General features: G+C 43.6%; 2 protein-coding genes and 1 pseudogene across 2 annotated transcripts in view; 2 read left to right on the top strand and 1 right to left on the bottom strand.

Moving 5' to 3' along the window:
- SLC25A20 (solute carrier family 25 member 20) overlaps nucleotides 1–17,143 on the top strand; it is a 29,645-nt gene extending 12,502 nt beyond the window's left edge. Inside the window, exons 5-9 of the mRNA XM_049640379.1 lie at nucleotides 13,865–13,982; nucleotides 14,705–14,777; nucleotides 15,141–15,250; nucleotides 15,736–15,860; nucleotides 16,293–17,143. Coding sequence (XP_049496336.1) covers nucleotides 13,865–13,982; nucleotides 14,705–14,777; nucleotides 15,141–15,250; nucleotides 15,736–15,860; nucleotides 16,293–16,355 — 489 coding nt within the window. The 3' untranslated portion in view covers nucleotides 16,356–17,143. The remainder of the gene's footprint in view (nucleotides 1–13,864; nucleotides 13,983–14,704; nucleotides 14,778–15,140; nucleotides 15,251–15,735; nucleotides 15,861–16,292) is intronic.
- Nucleotides 2,567–2,662, bottom strand: LOC125931184 (uncharacterized; annotated as a pseudogene).
- A 5,597-nt stretch (nucleotides 17,144–22,740) lies between the features above and the next one.
- PRKAR2A (protein kinase cAMP-dependent type II regulatory subunit alpha) overlaps nucleotides 22,741–26,694 on the top strand; it is a 111,621-nt gene continuing 107,667 nt past the window's right edge. Inside the window, exon 1 of the mRNA XM_049640378.1 lies at nucleotides 22,741–23,267. Within this exon, the coding sequence (XP_049496335.1) occupies nucleotides 23,015–23,267 (253 nt within the window). The 5' untranslated portion in view covers nucleotides 22,741–23,014. The remainder of the gene's footprint in view (nucleotides 23,268–26,694) is intronic.

The following is a 26,694-nucleotide window of genomic DNA, read 5'->3' as shown; positions in this document are numbered from 1 at the left end:
ACACATAATTCTTGCTAGAAAATTTTGATAATGCAGAGAAGCACAAAGAAAAAAATGTATTTATCACCCATGATACCACCCCACTGAGGTAACCACTGGTATGTTTTTATGTGAATTCTTCTAGCCTTTTTGGTAAACATGTATGTTAGGAAATGCTAACTTTTGAAATAAAATTGAGGTCACATAATGCATTAGTTTTATAACCAGCTTTTTTCACTTGATGTATCCTAATTTTCTGTGGTTGTTTTTCTCAAGCATCATGTTCTGTATCTTATTTCATTACATGGCTGTCATTTACCCAATAATTCCTTATCTGGGGCATGACAAATTATATACGATAGCGAAGATCTTTATAAATAAGTTTTTGTGTGTATATCTGATTCTTTTCTTTTCTTTTCTTTTTTTTAATGTTTATTTATTTTTGAGAGAGAGAGCCAGGGAGGGGCAGAGTGAGAGGGAGACAGAGGATCTGAAGCAGGCCCCTGCTGTCAGCGCAGAGCCCAATGTGGGGCTCCAACCCACTAACTGTGGGATCTTGACCTGAGCCAAAGTAGGAAGCTCAACTGACTGAGCCACCCAGGCACCCCATGTATACCTGATTATTTTCTTAGAATAAATGTCCAGACATGAAATTAGTATGTTTAAAGGTGTGTACATTTATTTATTTATCTATTTATTTATTTAAACTTTGTTTATTTTGAGGTGGAGGGACAGGGAGAGAGCTAGAGAGACAAAGAGAATCCCAAGCAGTCTCCATACTGTCAGCACAGAGCTCAATACGGGGCTTGATCCCATGAACCATGAAATCATGACCTGAGCCAAGATCAAGAGTCGGACGCTTAACCAACTCAGCCACCCAGGCACCCCCTAAAGGTGTATACTTTAAAAAGTTTTTAAAACATATTACCAAATGGCCCTCCTATAAAGTCCTATCCCTTTCTATTCTCAGTCAATAATACAGGAGCACCCACTGACCAGGAAACTCTGCAGCATCTAATTTACAATCTCTGCCAGTCTCATGGGTGAAAAATTTGCATTGTTTTAATTTTTTCATGTTTTTATTTTTTTAAATGGTTGTTTTTGAGAGAGCACAAGTGGGAAGGGGCAGAGAGAGAGGGACAGAGGATCTGAGGCGGGCTCTGCATTGACAGGCAGCCTGATGTGGGGCTCGGACTCACGAACCACAAGATCATGACCTGAGCTGAAGTCGGTCACTCAACCAACTGAGCCACCCGGAACCCCAATTTTTCTTGTTTGTATTGTTTCTTTATGAAGTACCTATTTTTCTTTGCTCATTTGTTTGTTTTTTTGGCTTATAAAAGCTTTGGACGTGTTAAGGTTGTTAATTACTTACCGTATGTGGCAAGTCTTTTCCATGGTTTGCATTTGTCATTTAATTTTGTGTATTTTTTTGAGCTTTTAACAGTGCAAGCTTTATTCCAATTTTGTGTATTTTTTAATTAAGCTTTTTATTTTGAGATAATTATAGATGTATGTGCACTTGTAAAAAATAATGTAAAGGGAAAAATAATAATACAGAGAGATCACATGTACCCTTTATCCAGTTTTCCCATAAAGGTAACATCTTGTAAAACCCTAGAACAATATTACATCCAGAATATTGATATTGATATGGTAAAGATACGGGATATTTCCATCATTGCCATGGCCACATCCATTTTCCTTCTCCCACTCTAGTTCTTAACTGGCCCAGCAACCATGAGTCTATACTCCATTTCTATAATTTTATAATTTCAAGAATGTTATATAAATGGAATCATACTATAGTAAAGTTCCCAAGTAAACTTTTTGGATTGGCTTTAAAAAATTTTTTTTTGTAATTATGAATTCTTTTTTGGGGGAGGGGGAGGGACACACCGGCGGTGGGGTGGGGTGGGGCACAGACAGGATCTGAAGCAGGCTCTGCACTGACTGACAGCAACAAGTCCAACGTGGGACCTGAACTCACAAACTGAAATGATGACCTGGGCCAAAGTCAGATGCTTAATTGACTGAGCCACCCAGGCGCCCCTGGATTGGCATTTTTAACTCAACATAATTTTCTGGAGATTCACCAGATTGTTGCATGTATGAATTATTCATTTCTCTTTAATAGTCCATGGTGTGTTTAACTTTTCATCCATTGGAGGACATCTGGGTTGTTTCCAGTTTGGGGCTATTATGAATAAAGATGGTATAAACATTTGTATTCAGAGGTTTTGCTGAGAAAATAAGTTTTCATTTCTCTGGGATAAATGCCCAGGAGTACAATTGTTGAGTCATATGGTAGTTGCATGTTTAGGGTTTTTTTTTTTTGTTTTTTTTTTTAAAGAGAGAGAACAAACATGGGAGAGGGGCAAAGGAAGAGAGAGAGAGAGTGAGACAGAGAGAGAGAGAGAGAGAGAGAGAGAGAGAGAGAGAGAGAGAATCTTAAGCAGGCTTCTCGCTCAGCACAGAGCCCAATGTGGGGCTCGATCACGCAATCCTGGGATCATGACCTGAGCCAAAATTAAGAGTCGGAAGCTCAACCACTGAACCGTCTGAGCCACCCAGGTGCCCCTTTACCGTTGAGTTTTTAGAGTCCTTTATTCTAGATACTAGTGGTTTAAACTAATAAGAACAAATACTATGCTTGATCTTAGCCAAAATGCCGAGAAGTGATAGATAGATACTAGTGGTTTGACAGATACATGGTTTGCAAATATTTTCTCTCAGTTTATAGTTTGGCTTTTCATCCTCTTAACAGAGTATCTTGAGCAAACATTTTCTTTTTAATGTTTATTTTGTGCTCCCTCTCTGTGTGGGGAAGGGGCAGAGAGAGGGAGAGAGAGAGAATCCCAAGCAGACTCAGAGCCTGATGCAAGGCTCGAACTCATGAACCATAAGATCATGACCTGAGTCAAAACCAAGAGTCAGATGCTCAACTGACTGAGCCATCCAGGAACCCCTTGAGCAAACATTTTTAATTTTAATAAAGTTGGGTTTGTTAATTTTTCTTTTATGGATTGGACTTTAGGTATTTGAGGCATTGGGTCTCTTTACCTAGCCTGAGATCCCAGATTTTCTTCTGTGCTTTTTTCTAAGTATTCTATTTTTTTTTTTTTTTTTTTTAGAAACAAAAGAGAGAGACAAAGCAGGAGAAGGGCAGGGTCAGAGAGGGAAGGAGACACAGAATCCAAAGCAGGCTCCAGGCTCTGAGCTATAAGCACAGAGCCTGATGCGAGGCTCGAACTCATGAACTGAGATCATGACCTGAGCCGAAGTCAGACGCTTAACTGCCTGAGCTACCCAGGTGTCCCTAAGAATTCTATTTATAGTTTAACATTTTACATTTAAGTATGTGACCCCATTTTGAATGAATTTGTATATAATGTACAAAAATTTGCCTATGGCTGTCCAATTGCATCAGTGCCACTTGTTGAAAAGACTTATCTTACTTCACTGAATTGTTTACATTATGTTAAAAATCAACTCAGCATAGCAGCACCTGGGTGGGCTCATGCAGTTAAGTGTCTGACTCTTGGTTTCGGCTCAGGTCATGATCTCACGGTTCACGAGTTTGAGCCCTACATCAGGCTCTGCGCTGACAGTGTGGAGCCTTCTTGGAATCCTTTGTTTTCTCTCTCTCTGCCCTTCCCCTGCTCATGCTCTCCCTCTCTCTCTCAAATAAATAATAAACTTAAAAAAGAATCAACTGGGCATATTTGTGTGGATCTACTGCTTTGTTCTGTAGTTCCTTCCATTGATCTATATGTCTATCCTCTTACTAATACTACACAGTCTTGATTAATATAGGCATGTACTAAGTCTTGAAATTGAGTAGACTGATCCCTCCCACTTTATTCTTAAAAAAAAAAAAACAACTTATTCTAGTTATTCTAATTGCTTTGTATTTCCATATAAACTTTAGGGTAATATAGAAAATTGAGAAAAATTTTGCTGAGATATATGTTAAATCTATAGGTCAATTTGGATGAAATTGATACTGTTTTGAGTCTTCCAATCCATGGACATGGTATGTCTCTCCATTTATTTAGAACTTTAATTTCTTTCATCAGTACTGTGTACTTTTAAGCATCTAAATCCTGTACATGTTTCTTTAAATTTATATTTAAGTCTTCTCTCTTTTTTTGACTTTCAAAAATGGCATTGTAGGGGTGCCTGGCTGGCTCAGTTGGTAGAGCATGTGACTCTTGATCTCAGGGTTGTGAGTTCAAGCCCAAGTGTTAGGTACAGAGATTAAAAATAAAATCTTTTTAAAAATGGCATTGGGAATGGTACTGTAAGTTTAATTTTGTTATCTACATGTTCTTAGCTAGCTCATAGAAACACAATTGATTTTTATATGTTAATCTTATGTCCTGTGACCTTCCTGAATCCCTTATTAGTTCTAGGATTGTTTTTTTTATACAATCTGTGAGATTTTCTATGTAGAAAGTCATGCCATTTGCAAATAGAGACAGTTTTATTTCTTCATTTCTGATATGTTTAACTTTTATTTCCTTATTTCACTGGCTAGAACTTCCAGTACTATGTTGAATAAGAATGACGAGAATGGACATTTTTGCCTTCTTCCCAATCTTACAGGGAAGTATTCACTATTTCATTGTTAAATATGTTAGATATACTTTTTTTTGTAGATGTTCTTTATGAAGTTAAGGAAGTTACCTTCTTTTACCCTTTTTTCTGAGAATTTTATCATGAATGGATATTGACTTTTGTCAAATACTTTTTTTATTTCTGCATGTATTGATGTGATCATGTGAGTTTTCTTTAACTTGTTAATATGGTAGATTACATCAATTAATTTTCAAATATTGAACCAACTTTGCATTGCTAGAATAGACCCACCAAGTTGACATGGTGTATAATTCTTTTTATATGTTGCTGAATTCTATTTGCTTATGTTTTGTTAAAGATTTTTGCATGTACAATCATGAAAGATATAGGTCTGTCATATTTTTTTTTCCTGTATTGTTTTATCCAGTTTTGATATTAGGATAATACTAATTTCATGAAATGAATTGGGAAGTGCTCCCTTTTCTGTTTTCTTTTTTTTTTTTTTTTTTTTTAATTTTTTTTTTTTTTCATCGTTTTTTATTTATTTTTTTGGGACAGAGAGAGACAGAGCATGAACGGGAGAGGGGCAGAGAGAGAGGGAGACACAGAATCGGAAACAGGCTCCAGGCTCCGAGCCATCAGCCCAGAGCCTGATGCGGGGCTCAAACTCACGGACCGCGAGATCGTGACCTGGCTGAAGTCGGACGCTTAACCGACTGCGCCATCCAGGCGCCCCCCTTTTCTGTTTTCTAAGAGAGATTGTAGAATTGGTGTTAATTCTTTAAACCTTTGTTAGGATTTTATAATGAATTATGGATTTGGGAGAGAAGAGTTTTAAAATTATGAATTCAATTTTCTTAATAGTTACAAGGCTATTCAAATTAATTATTTCATGTTGGGCAAATTGTGGTAGTTTATGTTTTTGTTTTCTCATCTATGTTGTTAAATTGTGTGTAGAGTTGTTTGTAGTATTCCCTTATTATCCTTTTGATGTCTACAGGGTCTGTGGTGGTATCTTCTGTTTTATTCCTGATATTAGTAATTTGTGACTTCTCTCTCTTTTTTTTGTCAGCCTCACTAGAGGTTTGTTAATTTTTTTGATCCTTTCAAGAAAATAGTTTTTTGTTGTACTGATTTCCTCTATTTTTCTGTTTTCAATTTCATTGGTTTCTGCTTGTATCTTTATTATTTACTTCCTTTTGCTTGTTGTAGGTTTAATTTGCTTTTCTTTGTTTTTGTTTTTGTTTTACAAATGTTTATTTTTGAAAGAGAGAGCATGAGCAGGGGAGGGGCAGAGAAGGAACAGGGGGACCGAGGATGTGAAGCAGGCTCTGTGCTGACAGTGGAGAGCCCAATGCGGGGCTTGAACTCACAAACTGTGAGATCATGACCTGAGCCACAGTTGGAACACTTAGCTGACTGAGCCATCCAGGTGCCCCTTAGGGAGGTTTTTGAGGTGAGAGCTTATTAGATTGTTGATTTGAGCCTTTTCCTCCTTTCTAATGTATGCAGTCAGTGCTATAGGCTTTCATTTCAGCAGCACTTTAGCTATGTCTTACAAACTTATTTATATATATAAGTTTATTTATTTAAGTAATCTCTATATCCAACATGGGACTCAAACCCACAACCCTGACTGAGATCAGCACTCACGTGCTTTTCTGGCTGAGACAGCCAGGCATCCCAAAGTTAGATATATTTTAATTGCCAGTCAGTTCAGTGTGTTTTCTAATTTCCTTTGAGACTTCCTTTTTGAATTATTATTATTTCCTAATGGTTATTTATTTTTGAGACAGACAGAGACAGAGTGTGAGCTGGGGAGGGGCAGAGAGAGAGGGAGACACAGAATCTGAAGCAGGCTCCAGGCTCCAAGCTGTCAGCACAGAGCCCGACACAGGGCTCAAACCCACAAACTTTGAGATCATGACCTGAGCTCAAGTCAGACGCTTAACCCACGGAGCCACCCAGGCACCCCCTTTTTGAATTGTTTAGAAGAGTGTTGTTTGGTTTACAGTGTTGGAGATTATTGATTTCTAGTTTTTAGTCCATTGTGATCAGAGAACATATTCTGTATTATATAAAACCTTTAGGGGTACCTGTGTGGCTCCGTCGGTTAAGCATCTGACTCTTGATTTTGGCTCAGGTCATAATCTCACAGTTCGTGAATTTGCGCCCCATGCTGGGCTTTGCACTGACAGCATGGAGCCTGCTTGGGATTCTCTCTCTCTTTGCCTCTCTTTCTCTCTCAAAATAAATGAGTAAATAAACGCAAACAAAAATTTTAAATCTTTTAAATTTCTTGAGGTTTGTTTTATGCCCATGGTCTGTCTTGGCTTATGTCCATGGGCACTTGAAAGAATGTGTAATCTGTTGTCATTTGGTGGAGTGTTCTATAAATGTCAATTAGATCCTCTTGGTTGATAGTATTGAGTTCTTCTTTATCCTTGGTGATTTTCAGTCTTTTTGTTCTACCAATTTGTCGATAGAGGGAGTTGAAATCTCCAACTGTAATTGTGGGTTTGTTTGTTTCTCCTTTCAATTCTATCAGTTTTGCTATACATAGTTTGTAGTTTTTTTTTTTGTTTGTTTGTTTGTTTGGTACATACACATTTTGAATTGCTGTGTCTTCTTGGTAGATTGGCCTTTTTATCTCTATCCCATAATTTTGCTTACTGTGTTCTTCCTTCCTTCCCTGATGTTTCAGAGTTCCTTCTTTCATTGTTTCTTTTCTGTGTAGAGAACTTCCCATTCTTTTGGGGGCAGCTATTCTTTTGGGGTAGGTCATCTTTTGTTGACATTCTCTCAGTTTTCCTTCATCTAAGAATGCCTGATTTCCCCTTTATTCCTGAAGGATATTTTTGCTAGACATTGGATTCTGGGTTGACAATTCTTTTCTTTCAGTACCTGAAAGATACTGTGCCATTTGTTTCTATCATCCTGGTTTCTGCTGTCATTCAAATTGTTTAGCTAAAGTGTCATTTTCCTCTGGCTGCTCTTAAGATTTTTTTTTCTCTGTCATTAGATTTCAGAAGTTAATTTGTGATGTGTCATTGCATGGATTTATTTGGGTTTATTCTGTTTAGTATTTGCTTAGCTTGTTGAATCTATATGTTTATGTTTTGCCACATTGGGAACATTTTGGGAACTTCTTAGTAGTTATTTCTTCGAGTACATTTTCAGTCCCATCCTATTTTCTCCTCTCCTTCTGGGACCCTGAGGCCACAAATATTAGATTGTTTTATTATAGTCACACAGATCCTTGAGTTCCGTTCAGTCTGTTTCAGTCTGTTTTATTTCTGTTGTTCAGATTGGGTTTGCCATTGTTTTATCTTCCAGTTCACTGATTTTTTTCTCTCTTCTGTTCTGCTCTGGAGCGAGCCATCCATTGAACTTTTTATTTCAGTTGTGTTTTTCTTTTCTTTTTCAGTTGTTTTATTTATTTATTTATTTATTTATTTTCTTCTTATTTTTAAGGAGGCACCATGCCCAGCTTGGAGCCTAATGGGGGGCCTGAACTCACAACCCTGAGATCAAGACCTGAGCTGAGATCAACAGTTGGATTCCTGGGGTGCTTGGGTGGCTCAGTTGGTTGAGTGTGTGACTCTTGATTTTGGCTCGGGTCATGATCTCATGGTTTTGTGGGTTTGAGCCTCGCATCAGGCTCTGCACTGACTATGCAGAGCCTGCTCAGGATTCTCCCTCTCCCTCTGCCCCTCCACCACTCGTGCTGTCTCTGTCTGTCTCAAAATAAATAAACTTAAAAAAAAACAAAAAGAGTTGGACTCCTAACCAACTGAGCCACCCAGGTACCCCTCCATTTTTCAATTATACAGTTTCCATTTAGTTCTTCTTTATATCTTCTATTTCTGTGCTGTGGCTTTCTATATTTTCATCTGTTTCAAGCATATTTATAATTACTTACTGAAGGATTTTTTTTTTCCCCATGGCTGCTTTAAAATCTTTGGCAGATAGGGGTGCCTGAGTGGCTCAGTGGGTTAAGCATCCAACTTCGGCTCAGGTCACCATCTCACAGTTTGTGAGTTTGAGCCCCACGTCAGGCTCTGGGCTGACAGCTCAGAGCCTGGAGCCTGCTTCAGATTCTGTATCTCCCTCTCTCTCTGCCCCTCCCTGCTCACACTCTGTCTCTCACATTGTCTCAAAAATAAATAAACATCAGGGCGCCTGGGTGGCTCAGTCGGTTGGGCGTCTGACTTCGGCTCAGGTCATGATCTTGCGGTCCGTGAGTTCGAGCCCCGCATCGGGCTCTGGGCTGACAGCTCAGAGCCTGGAGCCTGTTTCGGATTCTGTGTCTCCCTCTCTTTCTGACCCTCCCCTGCTCATGCTCTGTCTCTCTCTGTCTCAAAAATAAATAAATGTTAAAAATAAATAAATAAATAAATAAACAAACAAACATTAAAAAATTAAAAAAAAATAAAAATAAAATAAAATCTTTGGCAGATTAAAAAAAACAAAAACAAACAAAACAAATCTTTCTTTGTCAGATAATAATAATGGCTCTGTTACCTTGGTATTGTCATCTGTTATTTGTCTTTTTCCTTTCAGTTTGAGATCTACCAGGTTTGGGGCATGATGAATGATTTTCAGTTGGGACCTGGATATTTATATATTACGTTGCAACTGTGGATCTTATTTAAACTTTATCTTTTAGCTGGCTTTCTCTGACTTTTTATCAGGAAAGGGAAAGATGCTGCTTTGTTACTACCAGGTGGGGGTAGAAGTCTAGGTTCCCCACTCAGCCTCTGTTGGCATCGCAGGGTGGGGCACTTCTTTTTGTTGCTGGGTGGGTATGGGAGTTCCAACATCTCCACTGACCCCGTAGAAGGGCCCTGTTACTGGCTGGCAGGGATGAAAGTCCTAGTTCCCTACTTGGCCTTCTCTGACTCCACCCTGACAGCATGTTGTTACAGCTCTACAAGGGTGGAAGTCTAAGCTCCCCACTTGGTCTTTGATGGTGTGGATGGGAGTGAGGCCCATATTTTGTTTTTTGTTTCCTATGGTGAATGGCTGGGAGTAAAGTGTTTATTGCCTAAAAAATTTTTGTCTTTCTAGGCTATCCCTTTCCTGGTCCTTTGTGTAGAGAACACAGGCTTTTCTTGAGGCTTTTTTTTTTTTTTTCTTTTGGTTTATGTTTGTTTGGGTTCCTGGATTGCCAGTTTCCTCAGCTTCAAGTCGGAGATATATCAAAAAGAAAATCCAAAGAACTCACCACCATGTCATTACTCAAGTTCGAAGGTCCCTAGCCAGTCTTCCTTTTTCTTCAAACTTTCAGACTCTTCTCATGTTTGTTTTAAAAATAATGTCTAGGGGCGCCTGGGTGGCTCAGTCGGTTAAGCGTCCGACTTTGGCTCAGGTAATGATCTTGTGGTTCATGGGTTCGAGTCCCTCGTCAGGCTCTGTGCTGACAGCTTAGAGCCTAGAACCTGCTTTATGGATTCTGTGTCTCCCTGTCACTCTGCCCGTCCCCTACTCGTACTCTGTCTCTCTGTCTCTCTGTCTCTCTCTCTCTCAAAAATAAATAAAAAACATGAAAAAAGATTTTTAAATAATGTCTAGGATTTTTGGCAGCTCTTTCTGCGCATGGGTTCTGTCCCCATGCTTTAATTAAACCACCTTTTCTGCACTGAAAAAATAAATAAAATAAAAATAATGTCTAGGGTTTTTTGTTGTTGTTGCACTGTAGCAGGAAGAATAGGGAAAAGTACTTCCTAGAAACAAAGTCTGTATATTGATTTTAACTAAGGAAATGTTTATTTTCAGTAACCGTGTTCATCAGTCTTTGCCATCACGGCTTCTTCCTTTTCCAATGTGCCTGAGGTCCTTTTCTGCTCCTAGATGAGACAGTCTCTATCTGTATTCTTCTCTTGCACTCCTCTGCCTGCTGGGTGACTACTTTATACCTCTCCTCTCTTCTCAAATCTCCACTCTCAGCACATAAGTTGGCTTTCTATTTCACTGAGAAAACTGAAACTATCAGAAGAAGACTTCACCAGATGCCCTCCACCACCTCCATCCACCTTTTGGCACCTGTTACTACATCCACGGCTGCTCAGCTTGTTTCCACCGATGGTGGCCCATGCCTTTGCTTGATCCTGTCTCCTCTTACCCATCCATAGACCTCACTTCAACAGTTCTTCTTTCTTTTCCTTCAACATTAATTTTTGCACTCCACTAGATTGTTCTCAGCAGTAAGAGTATAAACATGCTTGTATTTTCACCTTGAAAATACAAAGTTCTATTTCCCACATCAATTTCTGTGCTTCATGTCTTTGCTCCCCCTTATGTCAAAACTCTTTGAGAAGTTTTTGGGTTTTTTTGTTTGTATTTTTTACTCATTATCTCTAGCTCCTTTTTCCTAATTGTTAAACCCACTTTAGTCTGGCTTTTACCTCACAACTCCAACAAAATAGTTTTGTCAAGGTCACCAGTGAGCTTTGCACTAAATCCAGTGTTCAGTTCTTGGCCCTCGTCTTTCTTGATCCATCATTAGAATTTGACTCAGCTGATTCCCTCCTCTTATTAAAGAGCTATCTTCACTTGGCTTCTCTTCCGATTTTCCTCTGACCTACTTGGCTGGTCTTCTTGGTCTCCTTTGTTGATTCATCATCATCTTTTTTTTTTTTTTTAATGTTTATTTATTTTTGAGACAGAGAGAGACAGAGCATGAACGGGGGAGGGGCAGAGAGAGAGGGAGACACAGAATCGGAAGCAGGCTCCAGGCTCTGAGCTATCAGCCCAGAGCCCGATGCGGGGCTCGAACTCACGGACCGCGAGATCGTGACCTGAGCTGAAGACGGACGCTCAACCGACTGAGCCACCCAGGAGCCCCGATTCATCATCATCTTGATCTTTTAATGTTCATGCTCCACAGAGGTTATTCTTATTACATACATTTCCTTGATGATTTCTTCTTTTCTCATGATTTTTCAACACCATATATATGCTGATGATTCTTTGGTTTGTATTTCCAACTCAGCCTTTTCCTCAACTCCAGACTAGTTTACCCAACATTTCCATTTGGACACTAATAGGCACCTTAGAGTCACTGTGTGCAAAAACGAACTCCTGGTCTTTCCCAATAACTGCTCCACCTACAACCTTCTGCAACTCAGTTGTGGCAACACCATCCTTCTAGTTGTTCAGCTCTAAAGCCCAGGAGTCATGCTAGGTTCCTCTCCTTCTCACTGTGTATATCCCATCTGTTGAATAGTTCAAGTTTGCTTTCAACAGATGCCAAGTCTATCCCTTCTCATCCCTCCATTTGCAGTCACATTGCCCCAGGTCACCTTCATCACTAAACAGAAGATTCTGATAGTAATATGTCAATTCCATACCGATCCTCTTTGGCCTCCCAGGTCACTGTGAGTCAGCTCCAGTGTCCTCTGGTCACATGGGTCTCCTTGCTATTCCTCAGACATTCCAGGCCTACATGTGCCCAGATCATTTGGGGAAGTTGTATTTTAAAAAGCCATTGAGGGGCGCCTGGGTGGCTCAGTCGGTTAAGCGGCCGACTTCAGCTCAGGTCGTGATCTCGCGGTCAGTGAGTTCGAGCCCTGCGTCGGGTTCTGTGCTGACAGCTCAGAGCCTGGAGCCTGTTTCAGATTCTGTGTCTCCCTCTCTCTGACCCTCCCCCGTTTATGCTCTGTCTCTCCCTGTCTCAAAAATAAATAAAATGTTAAAAAAAATTAAAAAAAAAAAAGCCATTGATACTTGATTGACATTGTTTTAAATTTATTATTTTTAGAAAAATTGATCTTTCCAATAAACCAGAAATTATGACTTTTTATTCATTTCTTCTTTTTTGTCCCCAGAGATATTTTAGAGTTTTATTTATGCAAATCCTATTACTGCTTGATATACATATATTTTATTGCTATTTTGTTATTTTTAGAAAAATTTTTAATGTTTATTTATTTTTGAGAGAGAGACACAACATAAGTGGGGCAGGGGCAGAGAGAGGGGGAAACACAGAATCCAAAGCAGGCTCCAGGCTCCGAGCTGTCAGCACAGAGCCTGACGCGGGGCTTGAACTCACGAGCCGTGAGATCATGACCTAAGCCGAAGTTGGACGCTCAACCGACTGAGCCACCCAGGTGCCCCTAAGGGAGGGAGAATCTTAAGCAGGTGTCACATTCAGCACAGAACCTCATGTGGGGCTTGATCCCATGACCCTGGGATCATGACCTGAGCCGAAATCAAGAGTTCAGTGCTCAACCGACTGAGTCACCCTGGTGCCCCTTTATTGCTATTTTGAATGGAATTATTTTCCATGATTTTCAACTTGTTATTGCTGGTGTGTAAGAAAATTATTAGACTTGGGATATGTGTCGGTTGAGTGTCTGACTTTGGCACAGGTCTTGATCTCATGGTTCGTGAGTTCAAGCCCTGCATCAGGCTCAGGCTTGCTACTGTCAGTGTGGAGCCTGCTTTGGATCCTCTGTCCCCCTCTCTCTCTGCCCCTCCCCTGTTCGTGCACACTCATAGGCACACGTTCTCTCTCCCTCTCTTCCTCTCAAAAGTAAATAAACATAAAAAAAAAAAAAAAGAAAGTTATTGGACTTCTATGTTTATTTTGTAAGCGTTTCTCCTTGGGACTGTTAAAGCCAAACTCTCCAGCTTTAATTATTCTTTGGTTGATGCCTCTGTGTGTTGATTCCCTTTGACTCTGTACTTCCTATGGATCTTGCATGGGGATCTTTCTCTCGGATCTTTTCTGGGATTACCCCAGCCTGCCTTTCTCATGCTATTGACTCTTAGGCTCTGGATCCCTGAAGCTGGGATGGGGGCCTCTCCTTGGCCTTCCCCTGGCTCTGCATAGGACTTCTATCCCAGGACTTAGAACTCTGAATGCCATTTCCTGTTCACCTTTCCTTAACCAGGCTTCCTGATCAGTGAGGGCTTGGAATGGGTTTGGTATTCAGTGGATATTTGTTGAAGGAATAAGTGAATGACTGAAGTATTTGTCTCCTTTCTAGACCTTCCAACTAGCTTTATTGGGAATGCTCTTGGATTTGAGGGTTCCTCCACTTATTTTCCAATTCTTCTGTTGATTTTTTTTTCTTGTCAGTATATGCATACTTTGTGATATTTTTATTTAGCTTTATTTCCTAGTGACTTCCACCAATATTCTATTTTCCAAATAACCGTCAGTTTGACAGTGAAGTGTTTCTTGGTCTAATGCCTAATGACCACATCCACACTCACCTTGTAATCTTCTGTAACATGCTGAGTCTATTGACTTCGATGTTGCTGCCGCTGACTTTGATGACTTTTCCCTCCCTTTCAGATTCAGGCTTCTTCAGGGGAAACCAAATACACTGGGGCTTTGGACTGTGCAAAGAAGCTGTATCAGGAGTCTGGGATCCGAGGCATTTACAAAGGGACAGTGCTCACCCTCATGCGAGGTAACCTTTTAGGTTCTCCACCTGAGGTCACCTTGGTTGGGGCTCATCTGAGGTGCATTTGCCACAGAGGGTCTTACCTGGGTCCCCAGATTAGCTTTGGCACCATGCAAACCACACTTATGGCTGAGAAGGCTGGCATGGTGTGCCCTGGTTTTAGGCAGTCTCACCCCAGCCAGCATGGACACAAATGAGGATGGGGGCAGGGGGAACCAACATCCTTCTGGCAGGCTGGCCCTCAAGGATGTCTTAAGACAGTGGCAGTTACAGGGGACTGGAAAGTAGGTAGAAATTGTGGCTGGAGGGATGAGTGGGAGGAAAGAATGACTTAAGGACACTGGGCCTCACCATGGTTTCGAGAGGCATGTTCTGCTGGGGTGGCAGTAGGAAAGGCAGACACAGCCTCATCCTTGTCCTAACATGGTAGCTTGGAGGAAGGCCAGAGACTAGCAGTGCCTGTAACTTGGAGTGGGTATGTCAGTGGGGACTACTCAGAAGGGGCTTTGAAGATGAAATGTTGTCATGCATGTTTGTGCTCACTCACACTAGTGCTTGCCCCAAAGTGGCATCTAATTACTGCACAGGAGTTAATGCAGATAAGAAGTGCTGCTGAGGACCTTCCCAGGGAGCCTTGAAGGGGCCAGTGCCAAGCTTGACTCTTCTAAATTCAAGAAATCTGTGAGGATTTTATATCATTTAATTCACCTCTTTCTTGCTGCTAACAGATGTTCCAGCCAGTGGGATGTATTTCATGACATATGAGTGGCTGAAAAATATCTTCACTCCAGAAGGAAAGAGGTAAGGAGAATAGAAGAACTTAGAAGCCACTTTGCTCAGTCATGGGTTGGTTGCCCTTTACTGTGAATGGGTCTGATGGCAGAGTGGGGCTTGCTCCTGGTTCCATATCCACTTAACTCTCCTTGCTGCTGAGACCCATCTAATACCGCTAACTCTGTACCTCACCTACTGGAGCAAGTATATAAAACAAGTTCATGAAACTTCCTCCAAGGAGTGGCAGCTGCCATGTCACAGGAGCCCTGGCCTTGGACCTCCTCCCTCTGGCCAGTTTCTCCCTCTCTCTAACTGCCCCATCTGCCATAGGAGGGATGGTCTAGACGCCACTCTCATAGCCTTTGTCTGACTGCGGTTGGTATTCTGCAGTGTCAGTGAGCTCAGCGTGCCTCGGATCCTGGTGGCTGGGGGCATCGCTGGGATCTTCAACTGGGCTGTGGCAATCCCCCCGGACGTGCTCAAGTCCCGCTTCCAGACTGGTTAGTGGAGGGTAGTGGGGTAGATGAGGGTGGAGTGGGTCCCAGCACTGGCTGCCCCTGGGGTGCAGAGCTCTTAGGGCCCTGAAGATACTCACTCTCCACAGCAGCACCCAGCATCTGTCTGATCAACATTTTCCCTTGTAGTCATTTGTGTTCTAGGAACCCTAGACTCACTTCCTGTTGGCCAAAACACAAAATAAGTGAGGTAAGCAGTCAAATCAACTCTTCTGCCTTCACATGAGCAGAGGATTATTTCATTCTTTATTCTTCTCCACTCCCTTAGCATCAGTAATCCAGACAGTGTGTCTGTTTCTCCAAAAGTGAACTGTGTTGTCTGTGGACTTGTCCCATATGACCTGTAAGGTGTCTTCTTCCTGATGCTGTGACCCTGCAGGAAGACTTGACTACAAAATTGTCCCCACGTGGGTCATCATGGTTAGGTCAGGAAGCTTCCTAAAGCCTTAACAGTTGGATTTCACCCACAGCACCTCCTGGAAAATATCCTAATGGTTTCAGAGATGTGCTGAGAGAGCTGATCCGGGATGAAGGAGTCACATCCTTGTATAAGGGATTCAATGCAGTGATGATCCGAGCCTTTCCAGCCAACGCGGTGAGTGGCAGACAGGGGCTGTACTTTCCCTTTGGAGCTTAGAGTAGTGTCCAAAGTCTAGGTGGGTTGACTTTTGCTTGCTCCTAGGATTAGATTGGGAGCTCAGTTTTCCCCAAATCCTACCCTCAGCCAGAGCCTCCTTATTTGCTTCCTTTCCTGAAGCTTCAGGAGGGTTTGTCTTTGGGATTCTCTGAGGGGAGGGGCTTTGATTTCCAACTTGGCCATCAGAAGTGGGCAGTTGTGAGACATGGATGTTCTTCCCCTCTCAGGAATGAGAAAGCACAGCTTGATTCCCTGACCTGGGGTAGGAATGAAGTTAGGGAGGGTCCTGATGAAGTTAGGGAGTAGTTCTGGTCCTGACAGGGTTAGCTGTGGTCTCTGTGATAGTCACAACGCCTGCTGGTTTTTCTCTTCCTTCCAACCCCTTCTCAGGCCTGTTTCCTTGGCTTTGAAGTTGCCATGAAGTTCCTTAACTGGGCCACTCCCAACTTGTGAGGCTGAAGGCTGCTAGAGGCTTCTGGATGATGGAAGCTATCACCGAGGAAGAAGCAGTGGGCAGGACTAGTCAGTCCTGAAGGGCAAAAGGAGGGGAATGGTGGGATCAGAGCTGTGTGCATGGACTTGTTGAGACCATTGCCTTAATGACATCCTCTACCTGGTATAACTTGGTCTGCCACTTTGAGACTTGAATTTACTCTTGTCAGTTTAAGGGATCTCAAGAGGATTTGGAGGTGGAGTAAGTAGCTTTCAGACCAGATACGACCTGTGGTCAGAGAGCTGTCTACTGGTTGACTACAGGCCCTATTATACCCAAAATACTCCTCGAGAAAGAGGGAATCTCAGCGTCTCACTGGAGGCACTATGCATGTTTTCAACCAGCTGACCAGGAGCTGGGGGGTTCTTCAATCCCTACCAAGGAACACATACCAGATTTCCAGGGTATCATATAATCCTGGCCTGCACGTGAGGATGTGGACTTGAGGCCCACATCTCTCTGTCCAAGTGGACTGAACAAATGTGCCTAGGGGCAGATAGCCTGTTAACAGTTTGATTTTTTTTTTTTTTAATGCATTCAGGTAATCATAACTTTAAGTAGCCCAATTTCCCAGGAGTAGATGGAGAGCTTTCCCTCCTACAGAGTGAGGAGGGTTTGGAATCAACAGTCCGAGCCCTGCTGAGATAAATGACAAAACCTAGGGTGTAGAAAAGGCCATTTTTGCACACTCTTTTCTCATGAGAGCGTCCTCTTTTAACAGGAAACAATAAATATTGTTTCTAATTTTTGCATTGTGTGAAATTTTCTTTTGATTTGGGTCATTTCAACAGGTAGCCTGTAGCCTTGACTGAGGCTGTCAGGGATCTGGTATCTGTCCTTTGTGGCTTCAGGCAGGGGCTTCAGCAGGAGAAAGAGGAAGAAGTTTTGGCTAGCCCAGCCTTCCCTGATGTCCCAACAGCAGCTGCTTGATGGGGAAGGGTGTGGGGGTACCAGGTGACTTGATTGCTAATTGTTCCCGCAGTTCTCAGTACAAGCCTGCAGCCCTTCTCTTCATTCTTTTATCTCTCTGCCCTCAGCCACATGGCTGTCTGAGCTAACAGAGAGTTGATTGTTCTAAAAGCCAAAATCAATCTTGACTCTTCATATGGGTATTGGGGTCACTGTGATCTGATGTCACCAAATGGGCCTTGCTAATTAGACAAATTGATGCCTAGGTGCATCCAGAGGAGGTGAAGGAGACAAATTAGTTTGTCCTTGTCTGGTGGATGGCAAGGCTACAGGAGCTGGGCTTCTCTGGCGTTGTCTCATCTGGCAGTTACAGTTACAGTTCTGCTGGCACTTCCCACCTTACTGCAGTTGCACAGAGATCCTTGGACTTTGGCTTTAGAGCCATCACTCTGCATAAAGGGGTGAGGGGGTAGGGACCCACCCCCATCTGGGAGTGGATATGGCCAGTTGGACAGGAAGCTGAAGATTTGGGGGTTTAAGGAAGGACACTTTCTTCCAGGGAACATATTTTGGATGACCAGATAGGAATTATGGTCAAGTAAAACAAAACAAAAAACATTTAGAGATGAAAATTGTGTGCCCTCTGCTTGGGAAGATTAATTCAGTGTTACACCTGCCCCCTCATTCTGCAGCATGTCTTTAATCTCTCACTGGTTTGGAGATGGCCACATATGTGTTTCCTGAAGCTCTTCTCGGGAGCACCCTGTCCTTGAGACAGTGCTGCAACCTCAGCCTTTGCCTGGAAGCCCATGTGAGTGCATTTACGTTCCAGCCAAATGACAGTCATTCCCATGGCTCAGGATCACTTTTACAGTCTGTGCTTCTGGATAATTTGCCCTTTGAAACAACTTCCATTTTAAAATGGAATGTTTTGGTTCCTTGATGTTAGTGGTGGTAGATTCTTTTACTCCTTTGGTTGTTCAGTAGGTGTTAAGTCAAATAGGGAAGCCCCAGGAGACATATTTGTGAAGGGAGCAGAACAGATGGTGAGTAACTCCCTCCTGACTGGCACTTCCTTTTTATGATGCACTTTGAAATGCCACCTGTTCCTGATATATCTTTTCTCTCCCTGATGGGGATAGGTGGGGGAAGAGGTTGGGGCCCTCCTCAGCAATTTCTCTGACTGTCACAGTCTTAAGGTAGAAGTGAGACGCAAGTGTTAAAACAACCAACTGGTGATAACGGCCTCACCCAGGCACAAAGCAGAGTATAAGTGGGTCAAAGGTGAGAGGCAGATGGTGGGATGTTGCAACAAGCCTATTAGAAGCAACACTAGTGGGGCATCTGGGTGGCTCAGTCGGTTGAATGTCCAACTCTTGATCCCAGGGCTGTGGGATCGAGCACCGTATTGGGCTCTGCCCTGAGCATAGAGCCTGCTTAAGTTTCTCTCTCTCTGCCTCTCTCCCCCACTTGTGTGCTCTCTCTCTCTCTCTCAAAAAAAAAAAAAAAAAAAAAAAAGCAACAGTAATGCCATTTCTGCTGTAAGGTCATACTATCTCAACACATAATCCCTACAGTTCTTTTGAGTCTGGAACCCCCTATGCCCTTTCTAACCTTTTCATTGGTTTGGTCTTCTTTCTTTATCCCCATGTAACTCAATGTTTAGTGGGCAAGAATTTTTACCCCCACTTTCAGATGTGGAAGCTATGGCTCAGACAGGATAAACTGATCTGTCAAGATCATTGGCAAATTGATAATAGAGGACAGGTAATAGAGTGAGGTCTGGGTATCCACAGGCCTGAAGAAAGGCTTGTGATGCTATCAGAGGCTGTCCTGGGGCTGCTTGACCCAAGCTCCAGGGGGCCTGTCTGTGCCACAGGGTCAAAGCCCAGGCATCTGACCTGTGAGTCAGGCCACAGATAGCACACAGTCCCTACAGGCACTGGGAAAGCCCCAGGGCCAGATGTTCCCTGAGGGCTCTCTTTTCTGCTTTCTCTGCTCTGGTGAGCATGTAGGCCTGTGACTTTCCAGCCAGGCTCTCCCTTGCTTTCCAGGTTCAGTCCTTGCCCTGATGGGTCTCTGAGGCAGATCCAAGGTCCACTACAGAGACTGACACTTTCTGGGGACACAGTGTCCTGGGAGGGGGTGGCTCACAGGTGCAGAAACACGTGCCTTGGGATTTAACTGCTTCCTGGGGCATGGATGCTTGTTAAAATAGACCAGACTTTCTGGACCAAAGGCAGTGGCCCCATGAGGGAGGCATTATAGAGGCTGAAGGACAGCTTGGGTGATGACAGAGAAAACATAACCTATTTCCCCAATTATTCCTGTCAACAAGGATCATAAACACTTTTAAGGCAAAATAGAAACTGATGGTGGTAGATACTAAATGAGCTGGTATGACTGACTGGACCAGTGGGGCTGGTGTGCAGAGGTGATCAGGTGACCAATGGGTCCCTGGAGACAAGTAGGGGAGTGGAGTGGCTTAGAGATCCCCTTTGGGCAGAGAAGAGGGAGGTGTTGTTGCTGGGGCTGAGTCTCCTCCCCCACCCCCAGTGGGCAGAAGGTATCAGAGGGCAGAGGAGTATAAGCTGGGAGGTCTGAGCCAAGAGCAGCCTTCCAGAGGAGTCTGGGAGAGTTTGGGTGTATCCCTTCTTCCTGGAAAGAGAAAAAAAAAAACAACAACCAAACTTTAAAATAACAAACCTATCAGGGCACCTGGGTGGCTCAGTTGGTTAAGCATCTGACTCTTGATCTCAGCTCGGGTCTTGATCACACGGTTGTGAGTTCAATCAAGATTACATGAAATCCACTGTTTTGTTGGACGTAATAGTTGGTGCCCTACCCATGTTCATTTTCACCAGACCCACTACTATGGGGCTAACCATGTACCCCACCTGTATTACTGTGTATCCATAGTTGTAAAATCTCTGATAATTGGCCCCATTGTGTTCATGTCTGCCTGTGGTTGGTGGTGTGGCAGTCTGCAAGATTTGACTGCCTGCTGGGTAGTGACTCCTAGGACTGGCTTGGAGCTGAGTGCCTGTCATGTCAGTGCTCTGGGAACTCCTCTTCTCTACCACAGTCTCTGTATTTCTCTTGCTCTTGAGAGTCTCTGTTTTTGGTCTTTTCACCCACCATCACACGGTTGGCAGCTGTTTCCCGGTTACTGGCTGCCTGTGGGTCTGGTTGCCACAGTAACATCCAATGGTGCAGCTGGACAGGCTTGAACAAAGGCAGTCCTAGGAGGGTAAGGGTAGAAGATGTGGGATTCAGGGCCCTAGTATTCTTTCTCTAGGGTACCCTTCTTTGGCCAGCTCAGCTAGGCATTCATGAAGGCCCTTGAGACTCCACTTACTACAGAAGGGCTTCTTGGAAGGTGCGGGGATGGATCCCTGCTCTTGGACCAGGTGTTAGGGGAGGGGAGCCAAGTAGGGCCTCGAGGCTGGCTGGCTGTCCTTCCTCTCTCTCAGGCTGGTTTGGAACAGCTATGGGTTTCCTGCTTTCTGTTGCTGTCATTCCTTCCAGTTCCAAAGATGCCCTTTGAATGTCCCGTTTGCTGGATAGATGGTGAAGCTTTGGTGCATCTGAGAGCAAACCGACCTGCTCCTGGCAGAGGCTGATGGAAGTTCCTTGGTGTGACTGGGAGAGCCTACCCACACCCAGCTCTGTCATCAGCCCTGGAGTAGCCTTCCTCTATCTTATTTTGTAATTGAGGTCAGAGTCCTAACTGTACAGGCACCTGTCCCCCTGTAAAACATATAAAACTTGAAGAATGAGCAAACTAGGGAGTGGAGTTATGAATTCGCCTTTCCAAAGGGTTGGTTGTAGGATTGTTTGAAGCAGGCAGATCCTCAGGCGTGGTGGTGCAGTGGGAGTCACACCCAGGTTTTCTGGGTATGTTCTGACTCCTGGAAAACTTGGAAGGGTCGGTTTACTCAAGAGCAGAGAAGAGTTGGGGAACCCTGCCCCTTTAGCTTCTTACTGCCTATCCTTAGTGCAGTGTTCATATGCTGAGATCAGAAACACAGCTTTGAAGAAAAGTATCCTAGTTCTGAGACGGGTCAGGAGAACAGTTTCACTGGCTTTGCTTGGTGTGTGGAAACCATTCATTCATTCATTCATTCATTCAGTAAATCTTCTCTAAAGAGCGTGCAGTAAGGACCAGCAGGAAACAAGTTGGATACTATCCCTCCTCTCACAAAGTAGAGGGCCCAAGACTCTTTCTAGGGGTCCAGGAACATGACCAGGGAGACACTGCTGTTTGGAATCACAGGCCTACCTGGCCTAGAGCGTGGGTGGCTTCTGTACCAGTGGGGATCGGTTGCTCTTATTTCCAGAAGCTCAGTTCCCAGCAGCACTGAGCTCCTGGGTGTGTGCCAAGCCAATATGAGAGGTCTTAGTGCTGATTTTAATTAATACTAGGTAATTACCAGGTGGAGCTTAACCATCCTAAATGCCTTTGAGGTTCCCAAGCCTACAGCTTGTCACTTTCTGGCTGGGCCCAGCAACGAGAGGCAGGACTCTGTCCTATGCCTACCCAGCCTTTTGTCAGCATTGTGACCCAGGGCAGTCACTTTTTTCTATTCCCTTCCAATCTCGTGTGGGTGAAGGGGGCAACTTGGGAAATAGCCTAGCCTCTCCAATTCACCTATGCCCCCTCCCTAGGGGCAAAGGATAACAGTGCCTTGTGGTCTGCTCAACACCATCAGTGTGAGTCCAGGGTGGAGTGTGGGAAGAGAAGAGGTGCGCAGGCCTAGTCCTGGAAATCCTGGTGGGAATGCTCAAGAGGAGGAACAGGCATAGAGGTTGTTCCTGCCCTGGGCCTTATTCCAGTTTCTCCAAGTTTGTCTTAGTGACTCTTCCAGGCTTATTTCTCTGCCTGTGGCTCCCAAATTACTCTATCACTGAAACTCCTACTCCTATCACTGAAACTCCTACTGGGCCTCTACAAGGCCTTCGCCGTTTGACATTTTGCAGATCTCTTGCCAGACTTCCGAGGGTCTTGTGGTCATGCCACCATTCCACCCAGTGACCAAGGTGGTCCTAACTTTTTACCAGGCCTCCGAGTCAGCTTGAATGTCACCTCCTAAAGTGGGCCCTCTTGCTCTCCACCACAACTGGAACCACACTGAGGTTTTAATGTATGTGCCTGCGTCTGGCTATCTGGCTGTAGGCTGTGTCCGTGGAGCCTACCAGGTGTTGGCAAACAGGAGGCTCTTAGCGAGTGTTGAAACAATACATGAAAGGTCTTAGGGACTAGGTGAAAAGCACTGACGACTCCCTTTGGCGGGTAGACCACTCATTACCGCGACTCGATCTCGACCTCGGACGGCTCTGAGCCAGCGGGCTGCCCAGCGGCGCACGCGCACTGAGGGCCGGCGGGCGGCGGGGGCGCGCACGCCCGCGGCCGCGTGCGTCACAACCCGGGCTCCTGCCCCGCCCGTCCCGCCTGCCCGCCTGTCGGTCCCTGAGGCGGCGGCGGCTGCCCAGTGACAGCGGCGGCGGCGCCAGGCCAGCCGTAGTAGCGTAGGGTCGTGCGGCCTGGAGACGCACACCCGGCAGAAGGGCGGCGCGGCGCGAGGAAGGCCGGAGCCGGGTCGCGCGGGAGGAGACCTTGCGGGCACCAGGCGAGAGGCCGGCGTGAGGGAGCGCGGAGCTAGTGGCCGCCGGCGGCCCGGACCCGCCTGTCCTCGCGGCCGCCGCCGGCATGAGCCACATCCAGATCCCGCCGGGGCTCACGGAGCTGCTGCAGGGCTACACGGTGGAGGTGCTGCGGCAGCAGCCGCCCGACCTCGTCGACTTCGCGGTGGACTACTTCACCCGCCTGCGCGAGGCCCGCTTGCAAGCCGCCAGCCCGCCCGCTGCCCCTCCTTCCGGCTCCCAGGCTCTGGAGCCCGGCCCTGGCCTGGTCACCGACGCGAAGGCGGAGAGCGAGTCGGAGGACGACGAGGACTTGGATGGTAGGCGGCGGGCTGGGCCGACGTTCGCGGTGGGGGGACGGAGGGGGCGGTGCAGGGGTCTCCAGCGATCTAGAGGGGCCGCGGGGGCCGAGCACACTGGGCCGGGACCTTGGGGCTCTCCAGCAGAGTTTGCCCGGGTTTCCCGAGCCGCGGGCGTGAGCCCCGCGTGCTCCACTTCCCAGCTGCGCTCCACGGTCCTCTGAGCCCCGAGCGCACCGAGTGAGTTGTCAGATTCAGCCTCGGAGCAAATGTGCGCGCCTTCGGCCCGCGTGGTGGCGCGGAGCCCACGTCGGCCTCGCCTCTACTGGGGGACGCTTCGCCCGGTTTCGTGCCGAAGACAAGGACGCTCACATCCACCGACTCGCTCGTGTTCAATAACCGGGATGGTAACTTTGGAAATCATTCGTTTTGTGAAAAGTTATGGTGAAAACTAAGCATAGACAAAAGTAGACAAAGGGTGAAATGAACCCCTGTATGCCACTATCCACATTCAACAGTTTAAGTATCTGTCACAAATGTTTCATTTCTACTTTTTTTTTTTTTCTTTGCTGAAATATTTTCAAGCAAATACCAGTCGGGTCATTTCGCCTCTGCATAACTGGACATGCATTTCTTAAAATATTCTTAGTATTTCTTAAAATTTCTGAAAATATTTATTAAAATATAGGTAGTATATATTTAAACTTGACTAAAACGATTGGATCACATTTGGTGAGGGTAAACGATAATTATCTTGTTTAGCATATAGGGTGTAGGAAAAAAGACAACTCTTTTCTATATCTGGTTTAAGCAAGGCTGTCAAAAAGCAATTCCGTGTTCCGTGGTTGCTTTAACCTAAGCTTGGTCAGTTTAACAGTAGAATAATCCTAGTTTTGAACCGCCAAAATTTAACAAAACAATGAAAACAGAGACCGAGTTAGAGACTTTAGTGTTATTAGAGCATACTGGAAAAAAACAAAACAAAACTAGTTCTGAGTTGAATCCACATTCAGGTCACACTAACAAGGAGTTAATTATCGGTCATTGCTGTTGGAGGTCGTAAACTTCAGTGTTGTGGACAACTTCCCATAGTTTATTCACCATTAAGAGTAGAAATGGTTCTTCTGTGTTTCTTTGACATTGCATATTAAATTATGAGGTTTTTGCCTAAAGTCTTGAAATCAAGTTGTTATTTTCCAAATCTCCTGCACAGATTTGCTTTGTGGTCTAAGAGAAGTGGTCAGACCTGTTTGATTTCAGATTCACTTTAAAATGGGGACAGTGACAGTGATCTCCCAGGGATAAATGTGTCTTTAAAAGTTTTATTTCAGGAGTGTCTGCTATGTTTGTTTCATTGACATATCTATAAATCACAAAGCTGTAACCTGCTTTGTGAAATTTTTATGTATACACGTTAGTATTTTAGAAATTAGTCCCAGATGAGTGAAAGTTTACAAGTTTTGTGTTATCTTTGTCATCTTTGATATCTTTTTAAAAATTGAGTTGACTTAAATCTTTGTAACTCTGTGCTTTATTTTACTAACATGTAAATATTTGTTATTTATATTTCTAAAGTGGCTGTGCTACGTATAATTATAGAAATCAACACAAGGTGAACTTTTATTTACAGATAATAGACTAAAAATACATTGCACACAATGAGATACCACTTCACACCCATGAGGATGGGTATTATGAAAAAAAATAGCAAGTGTTGATGAGAATGTAGAGAAGTGGGAGCCCTTGTTCATTACTGGTGGGAATGTAAAATGGTCTGGGTGTTGTGGAAAACAGTTTGGTGGTTCCGCAAAAAGTTAAGCATAGAATTACTATATGATCGAGCAATTTCACTGCTCTGTATATATCCCAGGAAATTGAAAGCAGGGAGCCAAACATATAGTTACAGCCAGTGTTCACTGCAGCATTATTCACAATATCCAAAAGGTAGAAACAACCCCTGTCCTATTAGAAGATGAATGGATAAGTAAATTGTGGTATATACATACAATGAAATACTATTCATCCTTTAATAAGAATGAAATTCTGATACATGCTACAACATGGATGAACCTTGGAAACATTATGCTACTGCAATATGCAAGACACAAAAAGACAAATATTTTATGATTCCACTTATATGAGGTACCTAAAATAGGTAAATTCAGAGAGATATAAAGTAGAATACAGGTTAACTGGCAGCTGGAGGTTGCTGGTAATGGGGTGTTATTGTTTAATGGGTGTTGAGTTTCTGTTCAGGATGATAAAGTTCTGAAATTGGATAGGGGTGATGGTTGCACAACACTGTGAATCTACTTAATGCTGTGAGTTGTGCACTTAAATGGGTAAAATGGTAAATTTTATGCTATGTATATTTTACCACAATTTTTTAAATGTTTATTTTGAGAGAGAGTGAGCTAGCAGGGGAGGGGCAGAGAGAGAGAGGGAGAGAGAGAGAATCCTGAGCAGGCTCCGCACTGTCAGTGCAGAGCCCTACTTGGGGCTCTGTCTCACCAACTGTGAGCTCATGACTTGAGCCAAAATCAAGAGCCAGATGCTTAACCGACTGAACCACCCAGGCACCCCTGCCACAATTTTTAAAAAGACAAGAAAAGAAATACATATCCAGTGATTAGGAACATTAGGGCAATAAGCCTATAATACTTAAAATAAGAAATAGGATATGTAGTGTTAGATATGTATATAACAAAGAGATTTTGTTTAGTATGGCTAACCACCAATTCAGTTTATAAAATTATATGCTATTTGAAACACTCTTTTAATAACAGTTTTGATATCAAATAGCACATTAAGTATGAAGTATTATAATGAATATTTAACTCTTGGGAAAACCTGAAGAGTTCGGATTTATTTTTTAATTTTTTTAAAATTTATTTATTTATTTTGAGAGAGAGAGAGAGAGAGAGCAAGCGCATGCGTGTGCGTGCCTGGGGGAGGGGCAGAGAAAGAAGAAGAGAGAATCCCAAGCAGGCTCCAGTGCTACCAGCGCAGAGCCTGATGTGGGGCCTGAACCCACAAAACTGTGAGATCATGACCTGAACAGAAACCAAGAGTTGGATGTTTAATCGACTGAGCCCGCCAGGCGCCCCAAGAGTTTAGATTTATTAATATGTTTCTGTAACTGCATCCTCATGAGGACAATAATTGGTATCCAGACTTGATTCACTTCTATAATTATCATAAAACATACACCTGTGGGTCTCCCAGCATATATATATATATGTGTATATATATATATATATATATATATATACACACACACACACACACATATTAATATTATATTGTATTATATCATATCATATCATATTAGTAGTATATTTATGTGTTATATATATATTTGGTAACAGCTTTGTGGAATATAATTCACATACTATATAATTCACCCATTTAAAGTGTATAGTTCAGTGGTTTTATTATATTCAGAGAT

This window comes from Panthera uncia, chromosome A2 (assembly GCF_023721935.1).
Source record: "Panthera uncia isolate 11264 chromosome A2, Puncia_PCG_1.0, whole genome shotgun sequence".
Lineage (NCBI taxonomy): Eukaryota > Metazoa > Chordata > Mammalia > Carnivora > Felidae > Panthera > Panthera uncia.
The sequence above is the reverse complement of the archived record's forward strand: the minus strand, read 5'-3'. Positions and strand labels throughout refer to the sequence as shown.